General features: G+C 43.7%; 1 protein-coding gene across 1 annotated transcript in view; it reads left to right on the forward strand.

Annotated features, from left to right (window-relative positions):
- The first annotated feature begins 4,365 nt into the window (after positions 1–4,365).
- Positions 4,366–15,801, forward strand: part of ANKH (ANKH inorganic pyrophosphate transport regulator) — a 140,265-nt gene continuing 128,829 nt past the window's right edge. Inside the window, exon 1 of the mRNA XM_082453813.1 lies at positions 4,366–4,640. Within this exon, the coding sequence (XP_082309939.1) occupies positions 4,545–4,640 (96 nt within the window). The 5' untranslated portion in view covers positions 4,366–4,544. The remainder of the gene's footprint in view (positions 4,641–15,801) is intronic.

Raw genomic sequence — 15,801 nt, forward strand, 5'->3', positions numbered from 1 at the left:
CATTCCTCTTTGCAGCATAACATGTTGAAGTATCTGTGTGGTCCCTTTAAAAATATTATTAAAGAATTTATTAAAATTGAGAACTATGACTCTTTTTTAAAAACTTCATTGACCTATAGTTGATTTATAATGTTGTGTTTAATTTCTGCTGTACAGCAAAGTGACTCAGTTATATATATATATATTCTTTTCCATATTCTTTTCCATTGTGGTTTATCAGAGGATAATGATTATAGTTCCCTGTGCTCTACAGTAGGACCTTGTTGTTTATCCATTCTGCATATAATAGTTTTTATCTGCTAATCCCAAACTCCCAATCCATCCCTCCCCCACCCCACCCCCCTCTTGGAAACCACAAGTCTGGAGAATTAGAACTCTTGACAGAATTGAACTAGCAAATTCTAGCTTATCTACAGCAAATGTTCGATTTCAGGATAATTTACCCATGCCACTCACCTCCTACCTCCAACTGTTGAGATATGCTGAGAGTATAAAATTGGGTTTGATAATTAGGCCAAGCAAATTATAACTAGGCTTTGGGCTGGAATGACACAGAGATGGCAAAAGTAAAACTTGCAGTTTTGGGGAAGGAAACAACTTCTCTTTTTGTTCTCTGGAAGCTTGGATATGGGCAGAAGTCATGACTTCATGAAATAGGACACTATTTATATGAACACAATTAAGTAATCTAGAATCAGAAGCTCTCCCTCACTGCATTCACAGTGAGCCATGTAGTAACACTTCGCTAGGCCCAGATGTAGGACCACAAGGCTTGAATTTATATCTAGTCTACTCTATTTTGGAGTAGAGTCTACTCTACTCTATCTTACGGATCATTTCAAAACTGGACACCAACATCTGGGACTAAATCTTCCATAAAAACTATCTGTTAAATAAGTTGGTCATACTAAATACATGATATGGGATAATTCTGTGTGACCAGTGTAGATAATTCTATAAAGTCAATCTTACACAAATCTTTACGGCAACTGCTTCCAGACCAAGTCCACTGCTATGTTTCCAATTTGATCCCATTGGGCTCCTCAAATCAAGAACACTGAGTTGTAGAGTTCTAGAACTGGATGATCTTAAACATGACCTTTTATTCTGTCCTTTGAAGCAGAAGCTCCTTGAGGGTAACTTGAACATATTCATTTATGATCAATTACAGAAAAAAGTAAATCAGACACATGTGTAACTTTTAGTTTCCCTTTTCACATTAGCATCTTCAAAACTTAGCATTAATAATTTTAGGCATCAAAATCATAGTATATTGCTAGTCATCTATGAAATTATTTTGGGAAGAGTAATTTTTTCCATGCTCTGAAATCAATGCTAACTTGTACTTCTAAGGAAGTTTTGTAAATATTTTTTAAAACTCTTTTTCTTTTTCTTTTTATAAACTTATATAGGCCCATTGTGTTAAATACTGAAAAGTATAACTGAAAATAACACTATGCAGCTGTAACTAACCACTGTTAATAGTTGACCATATTATTTTCCAGCATTTTTTCCTATAGGTACATAATTTTTTCTTACACTGTTGAATATAAAGTCTGTAGATCTTGTAATGGTCTTTGGCTGAAAGCAATCAAACCTAAACTAAAAACTTTGTACATTGAAAGTAAAGCTGTACCCTCTGAAATAAAACACTCTCTGAATCTAATTTAAATGACTTTGTGATCTCTTCTTGGCTTCTGGGTAATTTAGAAAACTTCCTATTCATTACCATCACCTGTATTCTGGAGTTATCTTTTCAAACAACTGCTAAGTTAAAAAGAGGAAGAGAGAGAGAGAAAGGTCAAAAGCTCCCTTTGAAATCTATCAGATTTTAAAACTTTGACAGAAAAAAAAGTAATTAATTGTTGCATTCAGTTCCACATTGCCATAGTGTGATTGAAATGCAAAGCCCTTTCAAACCTAAAAAGTGCTCTTTGCCATAATCAAAGATGACACTATTGAATCATTTATTTTAAAAAAGCACACTTAGAATACTCAAACAAGGATGATGACCTCTCATTGATTCACTGGAACTTTCTCACCGTTCCTTCTTAAGACCAAGGTGTGCGTTTGTTTCAGTTAGCACCAGCAATGCGGCTGGTGCTTGTCCGGGGACCAACCAAAGCAAACTGGGCTTGCTGAAGGTCTACTGAGAACCTTATCAACCCCACATTCTAGACAAAGGTCAGTGTAATGAGATTGCTTTAAGTAAAATTGCTAGTCGACAGAATGGATAAACCATAAGGTGATATTTGCTCTAGAAAAGAACTCCTTCCCTGAGAATTCCTTTAAATAATAGGCTGTCTCGGTATATTTAAAACAAGATCGAACTATATTAAAACACACCTTTCAGGAACTTGCTGTTGAGGAGAGTCCTGTACCCAAGAACTTCCTGTTTTGCTGGGACATCTCTTAAATAATACTATTTGACATATCTAACACAATAAATAATTACCAGAATTTCATTTTAATTATAGGGCATGTAATTTGAGGTTACATCAGAGTTACGAGGTAAATTAGCTTCCTATTTCTCAAGGCCTTGCTCTGTTTGGAATTTTAAAAGGTCTTTTAAAGGCATAAAATATGGAAAACATTGAATATTTTCTAATAATTGTGAAATACCTGAACCCAGGAGGTGGAGATCTCATGCTTACTATGAACACAACTTTTACACTGCGAAACGTGAGGTAATAGGCTCGTTCCTGGGTGCACATTTTATTATTTTAATAATAAATTAATTTATTATGCTCAGTAAACTTTAAAAGATGCGTTGTGAGGGGGCAGTGCAAAATAACATAAGCAGGACAGGCTACATAACTTGCCGACCCCTCCTTCAAAAATCATTAATTTCCAGAGGCAGAACATTAAACCGGGCACAGCTCCTTCTAAGTCCTGGGACCTTTGCGAGCCTCCAGGTCACACATCAGTGAATCCAGACCTGTACACGAGGCCTTCTTTTACCCTCCTTTAAGGTGCAATGATTTTCACGCACTCCCTTCTTGAGGCGCTTTTCATCCGCGGCCTCCACCCTCTGGTCACAGCGCGCTGGGGCAGAGATGGATGCTGGCTTTGCTGACTGCCGTACTGTTCTTAAGTTTTAGGTAAAACACTCAGCATGGCTATTCTTAACCCTGAAATCACTGGGGCAAGTATTGTAAAACAGATTTTTCTTTCCCCTTCTATATTGAAAAGAGACTCTTCGAGTTTTGTTGTTCTTGTTTACAATAGCGGTGCATTGAGGAGAATCTCAGTTCACAGTAGGCAAAGTCCGCTGGAGGCAGGTCTGGGTACCCCGAAGGCCGGCCGGCCCAGCCTGGGCGCCTGCGGGGACGGTCCCCGAGGCCCTCCTCGCATTTACCCCCGGGATGCGGTCCCCGTCGCCCCTGGACACCCTGAGAGAGATGCTCCTTTTCTCGGTCTCTCGCGCCCGCCCAGAGCGACGCCTCCATCTCTCCCGGGCCCCCAGCTGTCCAGGTGGGCCCCAAGCAGGTCCCCTCCGGGAGCGGCCGCCTCCTCACGTCCCCGCCTGCCTCGAGGCGGCCACCCGGGGACGGGGGCTGGAGCGGTACCCGCCAGGCGGGCAGTGGGCGCTTCCCAAACCCGCTCCCTCCCGGCCCCTGCGCGCCCCGATCCCTCCTCGCGCATCCGCGCTCACGTCGCCGGCCCTGGCGGCCAGTCTCCCACACGCCCCGGCCGGTTCCCGGACAGCGCGGGGACCCCAGGCCCCGGCCCCGCGGGGCTCGGGCGACAGGGCCCGGCCAGGGAGCCCGGGTTGCCCCGGGGCCTTCGGATCGCTGGGTGCGCCCGCCCCTCAGGCTCCCCCCGCGGTGCCCTCGGGCTTCGGGCCACGCGCCGCCCCCGGCCCGCTTCCCCAGCAACGTCGCGCCGCCGCCCCTCGGCCGACAGAGGCACCGCGGCGAGTCCCACCCCGCGCCGCCGGGACGCGGCGGAGGCGGCGGCTCCGCGGCCTGTGCGTGCGCAGCGCCCCCCGCGGCCGCGCCGAGCGCAGGCGGCGGCGGAGGGAAAGAGGGAAGGAAGGCGCCGCCCGCCCGGCCCGGCCCCTTCCCCAGCCTGCCGCCCGCCCCCTGGCCGCCGGCGGTGTCCGCGCCTCCGCGCCCGCCCCTGATTTCCTCTGCACCGCGGCGGTGGCGGCGGCGGCGGCGGCGGCGGCGGCGGCGGCGGCGCCTCCTCGTGCGCGCGGTTATTTATTTCCGGGCCCCAGAGCGCTTATAATGGAGCCGCTGTCAGCGGAACCTTCTGCCGCCGCCGCCGCCGCCGCCGTCCCTCCTCTTTTTTTTCCCGACAGATCTTTGTTGTGTGGGAGGGCAGCAGGGATGGACTTGAGCTTGCGGATCTCCTGCTAGAGCAGCCGCGCTTGGAGAGGGCGCCGCAGCCGCGACGAGGAGCCGCCGCCGCCGCCCCGAGACCCCGCCGGTCCCGGCCTCCGTCCGCCCGCGCCCCCGCCCGGCCTTCTCGGCCCGCGCCTCCCGGCAGAGTCTCCTCCCGGCGGCAGATGTGTGTGGGGTCCGCCCACGGCGGGGACTATGGTGAAATTCCCGGCGCTCACGCACTACTGGCCCCTGATTCGGTTCCTGGTGCCCCTGGGCATCACCAACATAGCCATCGACTTCGGGGAGCAGGTAAGCCTCGGCCGCGCCCCGCACCCTGCGCCCTGCTCCCTCTGCCTTGGCCTTAGACGCCCGTGCGGCAGGGGATGGGGACAGAGGAGAGTCACCTGCTCCGAGTCTCTTTTTATCCTGGAACATTTGGTTGGGTTGACAGCTTGTCAAAGATGATTTTCCAGCATTCCATTCCCCCCTCCCCCCAGTTCTTGCGCAGACTTCTCCAGCTGTCCCTGGAAAACGTTAAAAGACCGGAGGGTTTGGAGCTTCACCTACAGAAGGATTTTTAGTGCACAGAAGGAGTATTATGTAATTTGTGATTATATAAACCTCTGGTTTGTAAGTAAAATGTAGTTTCTAATAGCTTGAGTGCTGGGGTTTTATCTATCCCGAGTTTGTGGTGATGGTGATCACGGGGAGAATTTTGTATTAGAATGTGTCCAAGTTGATTTCCCAGGTACTTCTATTTGTTTGTGTTTTTTCTAAGCTCATGTGTGGATTAGAGGCGTCCCATATGTGTCCTGATAAGCCGACCATTGGCCATCTCTAGTTTGGGTTTTTTTTTCTTTCTTTCTTTCCGTCTTGCACCACTAAAGAAGGGGAGCACATTTTGTTTGTTGCCTTCTCATCCTTGTTTCTTCTTCATGTTTTCCCCCATTTCTCTCCATGTGGCGTCATTGCAAATCAAGCGCTGCAGCCTCTCCAGCAGCGGGGCACTGGTACTCCGCACTTTGCCTGTGCGGCCCGTTTCCGCAGGCCTGCGGCGGGATGCAGTTGCATTTTTAAGGCCAGGAAGAGGATTGGGGGGAAGAGGATTGGGGGGAAGAGGGCAGCAGCCTGTCACCTTGATGGGCAGGTGTCGGAACTGGCCCCGGCATGTGATTGAGCAGCTCCTGACGTTGTAGCACTCTATTTCCTTTCCTTTAAGTCAAGAGACCTCAAAGGATGTTTCTATAGAAAAGGCACCTATCTTGATGCACCTTTAGTTTTAAAAAACCAAACAGTTTTTCGGAAGGGGGTTCATTTGACTCCTCGTTTTGATGAATATCTGCTTGCATTTGTCTCTCTGTGCTCAGAACTTTTGATTGATTTCAACTGTTTAGCTCCCGAATACTTAGCCCACCTTGTAAGCTACTTTTTAGTTCGAATTTTATTGCTGACAAGTGTTCACAATGTATTGCAGCATAGCCTCTGGAGACCTTTGTCTAGCTAGTAAGCCAATTTATTTCTTTTGATGAAATATTATATCTTTTCTGTTGCCACTTTGCTCTGCCAGCACCTCCCCAGGGTCCCCCAAGGGCTCCTCTGATGCTCTACCTTCCCACGCCCCCCTCCCCAAAATCTCCCCTTCTTGCATAACTAACTGGTGACTTTGGGCATTTCCTCTAATCTTTGGAAAGGTTTTTAGGCCTGAATTTATTATACTGCACATTTTAGATGAGTCAAGTGCTGTGTATTCGCCTCAACCTTTTACTGTTTTAAAGCTTATCTAATTGGAGCTGCCCCAAAGGTTGTCAGAAAGCCCAGGCTGCTCACCTGATCGCTTGTCCCTGAACTGTAGCAGCTGTGTGTGTGTGTGTGTGTGTGTGTGTGTGTGTATTATGTAGGGATAACTGGAAGAAATGAGTATTCTTTGCCATAATTAAATGGCCTGAAACATACCACAGTATTGCCTCACATTTGCCTTGATTTAATGCAAGGTGATATAACTAAGGGTTTGATTTGAGTGTAAAGAAAGGGGTCTCCCTGAGGTCACAAAAGGGAAGCTAGACATAAAAGACTACACAGGTGGTCTATCCTAGTGGGTCTAATAATTCACACTCATCCTTGAGACATTGCTAACTTCCTTGTCATAGGTGACATAAGCAAAGTGCTGGAAGAGTTGTCTTGTTGCACCGAAGCAAGTTTTATCAGTAAGTGTCCTTTGAGGTCCTTATCCCTTAAGCACCAGTGTATTTATGAGGTTACAGGCTGCCTGGTGGTAGAGATATTTTATCAGAGTTAAGGGTGGGGGGATGGAGGGAAGAAATTGATATGTTTCCAAAACCTTGCTTTGCCTTCCAGTATCAGATGATAATTTTGCAAAATGGGGCAGGGTGCAAAGAACAGAACTTACTTTTTCTTACTGTTAAACTGAAGGGAAAGAATTGCAATGTGAGCTAAAGAGTGACCTGGTCATAGGTGGGTCATGAATGAAAGAACATTTTACCCCAACTGCTTTGAGGCATAATAAAGAGGAGGAACAGTGAACCTATTTTATGCAAATACGGGTCTACGGTAGACTTCGGAAAGTATGCAGCTCTTGACGTGGAGTCTTGTCACGTTCTATGGACAGATGGACACATGTAGGTTTCTACTGTGCTTCTTTCAGAGTGGGCAGGTGTATATTATACCTTGCTATGAGTGAACAATGATTCTCATTTCAGTAATTTACTAATTCTAAAGTAGGTTAGGTGACATGGGAGGCCAAAGGTCAAAACAGTCCCTGGTTCACGGGTGTTCGAGATGATGAAGAAACCCAAAATTAAAAAATAAAATAGCTCATTAGCTTTTAAGTCTCTAACTTGTCAAGAACAGAAGGATACAGAAATCATTGTAAATGTTCCCTAGATGAAGTTTTTTTTTTTTTAATGATAATAAACATCTCAGTTTGTGGTTTCTGTCGGAAATGTGGACAGAACCTTTAAAATGAAAACCCAGCTATAGGCAAGATCCCACTAAAATTTGAATAAGCAGCACATGTGACTGTGTGAAGGAATTACACATTATCTCAGAGCTATTAGTGCCGCGTGTGGGGCTGCGGTGAAGAAGCCTGTAACAGCCCGTCCAGGGCCTGCTGATGTTTTCCATGAATGTTATCCATTATGTAGCGCTTTCCCTGTAATGTTATAGGCCAGTCGGGGAAGAAACCCAAATATGATGGAATATTTACTCTAATGAAATCTATCATCCCATTTTTCAATTTTGATGGTGGCAGTAATTTGGGGGTGGAGGCAAGTGTTGAATTCTACACTGAAAAAAAAAATAAAAGCTGTATGGAATAAAATGACCTGCTTTTTAATATTAAGCATAGGCACCATGGAAGAAATGAGAGTACACCCTTATTGCAGAAACTAAAACAATGTTTGTAGAGCCCTTTAGGTGTGTAGAACACTTGATGATAATTGCAGTAGATGTGGAATTAGCATTTTATTTCTATTTTTACAGATTGAGAAGCAAAAGTATTCATTGCTTCCATTCATCGAGCACTTAGTAGGTGCTTATAACATCTCAGCACATGTTTATATATGAGGAAAGAATAAGAGGCCTAGGCACGTTAAGGCCCTTGTCCAAGTTTACACAGGCAGTGCAGGCCAGAGCCCGGGTTCCAGCCATATCCTCCTGGCCCTTAGCCACTCTGCTCTCTGCTTGCACACTGAGAGCCACTCCCAGGAGTTCTTAGACATTTAGAAGTAAGTTCTGGCTTTTCGGAGCTCCAGCCTTGGCGTAAATGTAATCTTAGCTGTCATAGTTTGAATTTTGAAGACTCAACAGATGTAAGCCAATCATAATGAGACTTCTCAGAAAAGGGAGATTGTGACCAAGAGGGTCATGTTAGAAGGGCCAAATTATCCAGATAATTAATTAAATCAATGCTGTATCTTATTTTGACAAGATTGGCATAGCCTTTGGTTAAAAGAGAGGAAAAAAGATAAGAAACAACTGATACTTCACAAAATTATTTAGAAATCGCTTAGTCTTCATCATTAGAGCAATATAGATTGCTAAAGAAAGATGGAAGATACGAAGATACATTGAAGAAATACAATGTATTTCTTCAGAGGGGTCTGCAAATGTCCATTTGATTTCGCCATATTAAGAAGACTGTGATGTCTGTTTAAAATTAAACTTGGTACAAAGTCCCTGAATTCCTTAAAAGCCAAGTTCACCAAATTATGTAGAATAAATCAGTGATTTTTTTTTTTTTTTTGTAAGGTACCTAATGACACTTAAAAATGTTAAGGACAGCTCTTGTGAAGACTTGAAAGAGAAAAAGTTGAAGTTGTTCTCACTTTAGAAGAAACGTGTTCTGCTTAGTGCCAGGCAGGCTACTCTTTGACACTCACGAGATTACCTGCGTTCTTTCAGGTAACCTTGAGTGAATCACTGAATTTGGTTAGGTCCAATATAATAGATCAAAGACTCAAGGGTTTTATCTGTGAACGAAGAGTTTTGCATATGGATTGTTGATTACTAGAGTAAGTTGTATAATAGGAATGTTTAATGTTTCCCCAGCCCTCCTTTCTAACTTAAGAAACCTAGAGTTAGGCTTCCACAGTATAAGAGGGTTTCAAATTACTAACATCACAAAATGGGGGAAAAAAAAAAAAAGAGAGAGAGAGAGAAGCCCAGGAAAAGTAGCTTAATAAATGTTCTCATCTACTAAGTAAAGAAATGCCCCCCACCTCACCCCCCTTTAAAAAAAGGTCTCCAGGAGGTACAGGAATTTCTTTTTTAAGTGAATGTTGTGCATGGCACTGGCCACTACTGGGCAGGGACTCGTCATCCAACGTCACTAAGTGATGGAAGAGACCTCCCCAGGCAGAGCTTGCCCTAAGTAATAACAAAAGTGTCCATTGTATGTTCCACTTTCCAAAGTACTTACAGACAGAAAAGTAAATCCCAGGTTAAGTTTCTAAGTAACTGTCGGTGAGAGACTTTTTTCTCCTCCAATCTATTCTATATTAATGGACTAAATCTCAAAACAACATTTATTTTTTCCAATTATTAAAGTAACATATAACATTTAAAGTTTGGTTACATATTAAAAAATGGAGGAAAAAAGTAAAAATACCTCTAATTTGACTCTGAAGAAAAAAACCCCTTTAACGTTTTGGGTATCTCCTGCCAATTTTTTTTTTTTTTTTACATAATTGAGGATATACATATGTGTGTGTACATATATATATATACATATTTTTTAATATATATATATATTTCACAGAACACAGAGGCATTTTTCCCATATCACTTAAAAGTATTTAACTGTGATTTTAAATAGCAGTATGATATGTGATTACATGAACATCCAGTAATTTCCTTTGCTGTATATTCCCCTATTGTTTAAATGCTGAGGTTTTTTGTTTGTTTTTTCCAACATAAAGTTTCAGTGAGCATCTCTGTGTAATAAGTAGATAATGTGTTTTCTCTGACTGCCTTGGGCTTTATGCCTAGCATAATTTGATGCCTGTTTCAGCTTCTCATTCATACATAGAAAATGAGGTCACTGGCAGTCCCTATTTAGTCAAGGACACCGTGACCTCCTTAGTCTAATTGATACTCACTTCTCCACTGTGTTTCCCAGTTTTCTTTAGATGTACATCTGTGTTTAAAGTACCTCTCTTTCACTGCACTTAGGTAAGTAGATTATTTCTAGAGCCACAAAGGTATAATTCCGTGGTTTGTTTCTTTACTCATTTATTTATTGAGGTGGTTTGATGACCAGCCTAACTACTACTTTGTCAGAATCCGTCTTCCCAGCATCTCCTTCAAAAGATAATCAAATACTTCTTACGTCAAGACAATATCTAAATCTCTTTCTAGTTATACATCTGATTCTTTAAAAGCAGTTTTAAAAGCGTACCAAGTAATATCATTTATAGCATCATCTCACTTTTTTGATGTGACAAGCCCAGTTTTATATTAGTGGCCAGTAATCGGTTTCCATGTCTTTTTGCTCTGAAATAAATAAATCTCTTTAAACTTACACCAGAGTGAATTGGGTCATATGTACATTTTAAAAATTAAATCCAGTGTTTTTTTTAACACCTATGACTTTATTAGTTGATGTGGCAATGTCATAGAAATATAGAAAACCCTGTTTTATTGCAGAATTATCTAGATATGAGCTACCTCTGTGAGTGCATTTTCTTGATAACTGAAGCTTATCCTTTTTATTTTTTAAAGTTTTATTTTTTTGATGCAGACCAATTTTAAAGTCTTTATTGAATTTGTTACAATATTGCTCCTGTTTTATGTTTGGGTTTTTTGTCTGCGAGGCATATGGTATCTTAGCTCCCCGACCAGGGATTGAACCCACACCCCCTGCACTGGAAGGCGAAGTCTTTTTTTTTTTTTTTTTAACATCTTTATTGGAGTATAATTGCTTTACAATGGTGCGTTAGTTTCTGCTGTATAACAGTGAATCAGTTATACATATACATATGTTCCCATATCTCTTCCCTCTTGCGTCTCCCTCCCTCCCACCCTCCCTATCCCACCCCTCTAGGTGGTCACAAAGCACCGAGCTGATCTCCCTGTGCTATGCGACTACTTCCCACTAGCTATCTATTTTACGTTTGGTAGTGTATATATGTCCATGCCACTCTCTCACTTTGTCACATCTTACCCTTCCCCCTCCCCATATCCTCAAGTCCATTCTCTCTAGTAGGTCTGTGTCTTTATTCCCGTCTTGCCACTAGGTTCTTCATGACCTTTTTTTTTTTTTCCTTAGATTCCATATATATGTGTTAGCGTACTGTATTTGTTTTTCTCTTTCTGACTTACTTCACTCTGTATGACAGACTCTAACTCCATCCACCTCACTACAAATAACTCCATTTCGTTTCTTTTTATGGCTACGTAATATTCCATTGTACATATGTGCCACATCTTCTTTATCCATTCATCCGATGATGGACACTTACATTGCTTCCATGTCCTGGCTATTGTAAATAGAGCTGCAATGAACATTTTGGTACATGTCTCTTTTTGAATTATGGTTTTCTCAGGGTATATGCCTAGTAGTGGGATTGCTGGGTCGTATGGTAGTGCTATTTTTAGATTTTTAAGGAACCTCCATACTGTTCTCCATAGTGGCTGTATCAATTTACATTCCCACCAACAGTGCAGGAGGGTTCCCTTTTCTCCACACCCTCTCCAGCATTTATTGTTTCTAGATTTTTTGATGATGGCCATTCTGACCTGGAAGGCGAAGTCTTAACCACTGGACCGCCAGGGAAGTCCCTGAAGCTCATCCTTTAAAATGCAAATCACTGGTTTTCTTTTTCTTTTTGTAGTACAAGAAATCTATATTGCACCTTTCTCTACCATATTAAATAAATACTATATGCAAAACTCAATGAACATTTTTTTGGTGGCTTGTGAATGTTGTGCTGGCAATCAGCCGACAGGATATCCACTGACAGGTGATACTCAAAATACTTAACAAAGAGTTTGGCACCGACCGACAAAATAAAAATAATAATTAATAAAAATAGCTAATACAGGTTGAATACTTGCTTTTTAATTTTCTGCTTTGGATCTGCTCTGTGCCCCAGAAACTAAAATCCATTAGAAATCCATGAAAAAATGAAGAATAAATAATTTTGGAGGTCTCCCTTGCGAAAAAAGGGTATACACTTTGTTACACTAGCTCTCCTACCCTGCCCTATTTTCGTTTCTGTTCTAGAGAGATTCTAGAGTCAATGTCAGGTAAGTGACCTTTGCATAAGGGAAGTGTTGCCAGATTTGACACAGGCCCTGCTCTCAAATCAGGTCCTATTTGAGAAAACATACATGAAGCACTTCTGCAGTCAGAGCATCACAGAGCGAGATGCCCGATTGCACACTGCAGTTTGTGATAACGTACGGCAGGGTACTCAGTACTTGCAGTAGCGCGGTGAGTCTGTGGTCATGGCGATGAACAGTAAACCACACAGAGGCAGTTCTTATCTGGAGGTTGTCACCCCTGCCTCATTCTCTGTAAATTCTCCTGTCCCCAGAGTGGGTACCACCCATCTGCAAAGATGAGAATAGAGTCACAGGATAGTGAAATTAGCAGACTTCATGTCAAGCCATACAAACCCCAGGTTTGTTTCTGTTTTGTTTTAATTTTGCTGTTTCTGTGGTTTGGGGATCATTCAGCAGCTATACCAGAAACCAAGTACCGCTCACGATGCTGAGAACCAATGAGCTTAAAATGACCAAGACTACAGTTATCTCAGTCCAGTGAAGACTCATGCGTCACAGCTTTCTGGTTCGATACGGCTGCTTCTCCATGCCAAAAATGTTTTCCAAGTCCGCCTTGGGAAGGGAAAGAGCCTAGTTATTTGTCAGGGCAAAGGTGGTATTTATTCCCCTAGATAATGAGTTATCAGAAAACAGCCTGGACAGCTGGTCCAGGAATGCCACGTGGTCCCAAGGGACAGATGGACCAGCTTCATTTCTTGTGGGAAGAGTACATTTTGGTCCAAGTTAGCTCCCAGGCCCTAGCTGGCTTTTACATTTTTTATGGGGTTTTGATATCACAAGATCAGCGAGGCTTTCCGTGAGTGTGACACCCAGCGCTGTTACAGGGTTGCCTATCTGTAGATGGGTTTGTCAGTGTGAATGGGCAGTCCTCTTACTAATGTGGGTCCACATCTCTGTCCCCAGCCTCAGGGCAGGGGGAGGGGCTGTGTGTATGGCTCCTTCTTCTCCAGCACAAGGAGGCGAGAGGCACCTCCCAAGCCCACGTTCCCAGTGCACTTCTGTGCCTCGTCTGGGCTCATCCCACCCGGATGGGGACTGCGGCTGGCCGTGGGGACCTGCGACTTCGGGCTGGGAGGAAGTTAAAAGCAAAAGCGGGACTCCCTGGATAAGAACTTCCAAGGGTGACTAGAAAGGTGAGTCGAGGCTCCTCAGGACATTCAGTTGGAATGAAATGGCTGAAAAGCTGAATGTTTTTAAAAGCAGATTAACGAGACTTCCTAGGGAGAGAGCTGAGGCAAGAATGAGAGAGGGCAGAAGTTGGCTTTGTGGCTGTAATCTTCCCAGGATGTGAGAACTAAAAGTAGCTTATTTTGTGAGAGACACAGAAAGGATTAGTTTGGGTCAGGTAGCTTTCCCTGTTGTGGTCCAGCAAGAGCATTTACATGGGGAAAGCTGGTCACCTCCTGGTTGTTTCTTAACGAAATAATAATGAGTCCACATCAATAAGCTTGTCAGAATCCCTGCTCAGTTTTTTTAGATATATAACATTAAGTCTAGGGAAATTTTTGAGTCCCGGACTGTCGTTTTTTTCACGTGCCAATTGGCTTAGGTGTGGCTGCGTTGTGTTTTCCGAGCTGTCTTTAAGATGATAGAAGTAGATACGCTCTTACGGCTGCTCCATAAACAGCCCCGAGATCTGTTGGCCACTGGGTCATGCATTTCAATACAGGGGAATGGTAGTGTGGAGAATCTAAAATAGCAGATTACAAAAAAGAAAAACAAATTGTCTGAGTGCTCTAAATGGTTTGGCAGGAAAGTTACCGCGCTGGGACACAGCGGTCTCCCACGACGTGTGGCCTAAACTTGACATTTTATAAAGACAGACAGCGCAGAGCAGAGTAACAAGTAACCACGCTTCATAAGAAAGAGGTAACTTTCACCTCTTCATGATCCTAGCCAAGACCAGCGCAGAAGCGACTGGAAAGACCCTTGCCACCAGCCCGACCCAAAATAGGAAGTCAAGGGTCTCTTCTCTGCTCCAGACTCACATTCAACTGTGGTTTTTTCTTGGGATGCGTTATGGTTCTCACCCTCTCCCTTTTCCGATGCAGCGTTGCATCACCTGGAGCCCCACCTGAGGTCAGGGCGTACCTCCCCTACTCCCACGCTAAGGCTCACACCTTTATGTGCCAACACCACCTGGGCCTCACACCTATTGGGCTGCTTACCAAACCTGGGCAGTTCCCTGACACTGTTGGTAGTTAGTCCAAGTGTTTACTAGTCTTCCCTGGATGAACCAGGGTTTCAGCAGCGTGGAGAAAGGAGCTTGGACTGAGTTCCGAAGGTCCACTAAGGGCCTTAAGCAGTCGGTGGCGGCGGGCATCAGTAACTGAGCTGCAGAGCCACTTTTGTTTTCCTAAAATTCTTATTTACTCTAATTTCTTTCAGGCTTAATATGTCTTCTGTCAGGGGAGGAGGCTGGCGAACCTGTGTTTCTTTCCTTTTTAAAAATCACAGTATCGTTCACCTACAGTGAGGTACACAGATCTTACACGAACAGGTCCATGAGTTCTGACAAATGACAGATGCACACCGTATGCCCACGACCTAGAGATATTGCTATTTATTATTTTAGTGCATGTCCTTCTCATCTCTTTTCTATCCGTGTATTTTCAAACAAAATTGTAACCTCTTTCCACTTTATATCACAGGCAGTTTCCCTTGATTTTAAGTATTCATCTCAAATATGATTAATGGCATTCTTTCACAGGGATACACTGTAATTTACTTAACAATACTCTGTAGCTAGACGTTCAGTTTTTCCTGTTTCATTCTATTACAAATAGTGCTCTGAAGCATTTTTGTTCAGAGATCTTTGCTTCTGATTATTTCTTTGGATTAACACTAGAAATACTTGTTCACATGCGCACCTTTTCACGCCTCCCACTGTGTGCGACACCACATGGCTGTAGAAAGTTGTCCCAGGTTCCCCTGCAGGCGCCTGTTGCATGTGGCCCCGGCCCCCAGTGGACATTCCCAGCCAGGATTCCATTTTCCCGTCCAGTGAGTTCTGCCCCCGGAAACTGTGTTCTAGTTCTTTCAAAGCCACATGGTACTGAACTCCTTCAAAGGATTTCTTTTATTAAAAGCATTTTTTTAAATGCTGAGAGATCAGTTCAGTTTTTCATCATGTAATACTTTTAAAGTCTTTCAGGACTTTCATTCTTTACAGTAAGCACATTTTGGACCAAATACGTACTGCACTTGGGATTAGGCAGAAGCACAGGGAAGAAAAGGAGTGAGTGGGTTTTACTCATACATCTGGGAAGATATCTGTCCCTGCAGGTTTCATGGCAGAGAAAAGTGCTTTTCTGGATGAGTTCAGTGATGCTTAAGAAGTTTGCATCCCCAAACTTCCTGGGTGAACTCGTGGGAGAGGAGGAAAAAATTAACCAGCCTTCCAAGGTGCCAGGTCCTGCCTGAGGCTCCTGGCATGTACGGTGGGGTGGTCACCTTCCCCACTTTAAAGATGAACAGATTGAATAGCTGTGCCGGGTCGTTCAGTCTCTCTGCAGAGCAGCCAGTCTTCTCTGACCAATAGTTCACGCTTAGGGTCTCAGAGGAGAGTATTTGGAGTTGACTGTTCTAGGGAAATGCAGAGCTAGTGATATTTAGGGGAAATAGAACAGAAAGTGTTCTTCTCTCTTTTCTACCACCCTGCCCCTGG

The sequence above is a fragment of the Balaenoptera physalus genome (assembly GCF_965194825.1).
Source record: "Balaenoptera physalus genome assembly, chromosome: 3".
NCBI classification, from domain to species: domain Eukaryota; kingdom Metazoa; phylum Chordata; class Mammalia; order Artiodactyla; family Balaenopteridae; genus Balaenoptera; species Balaenoptera physalus.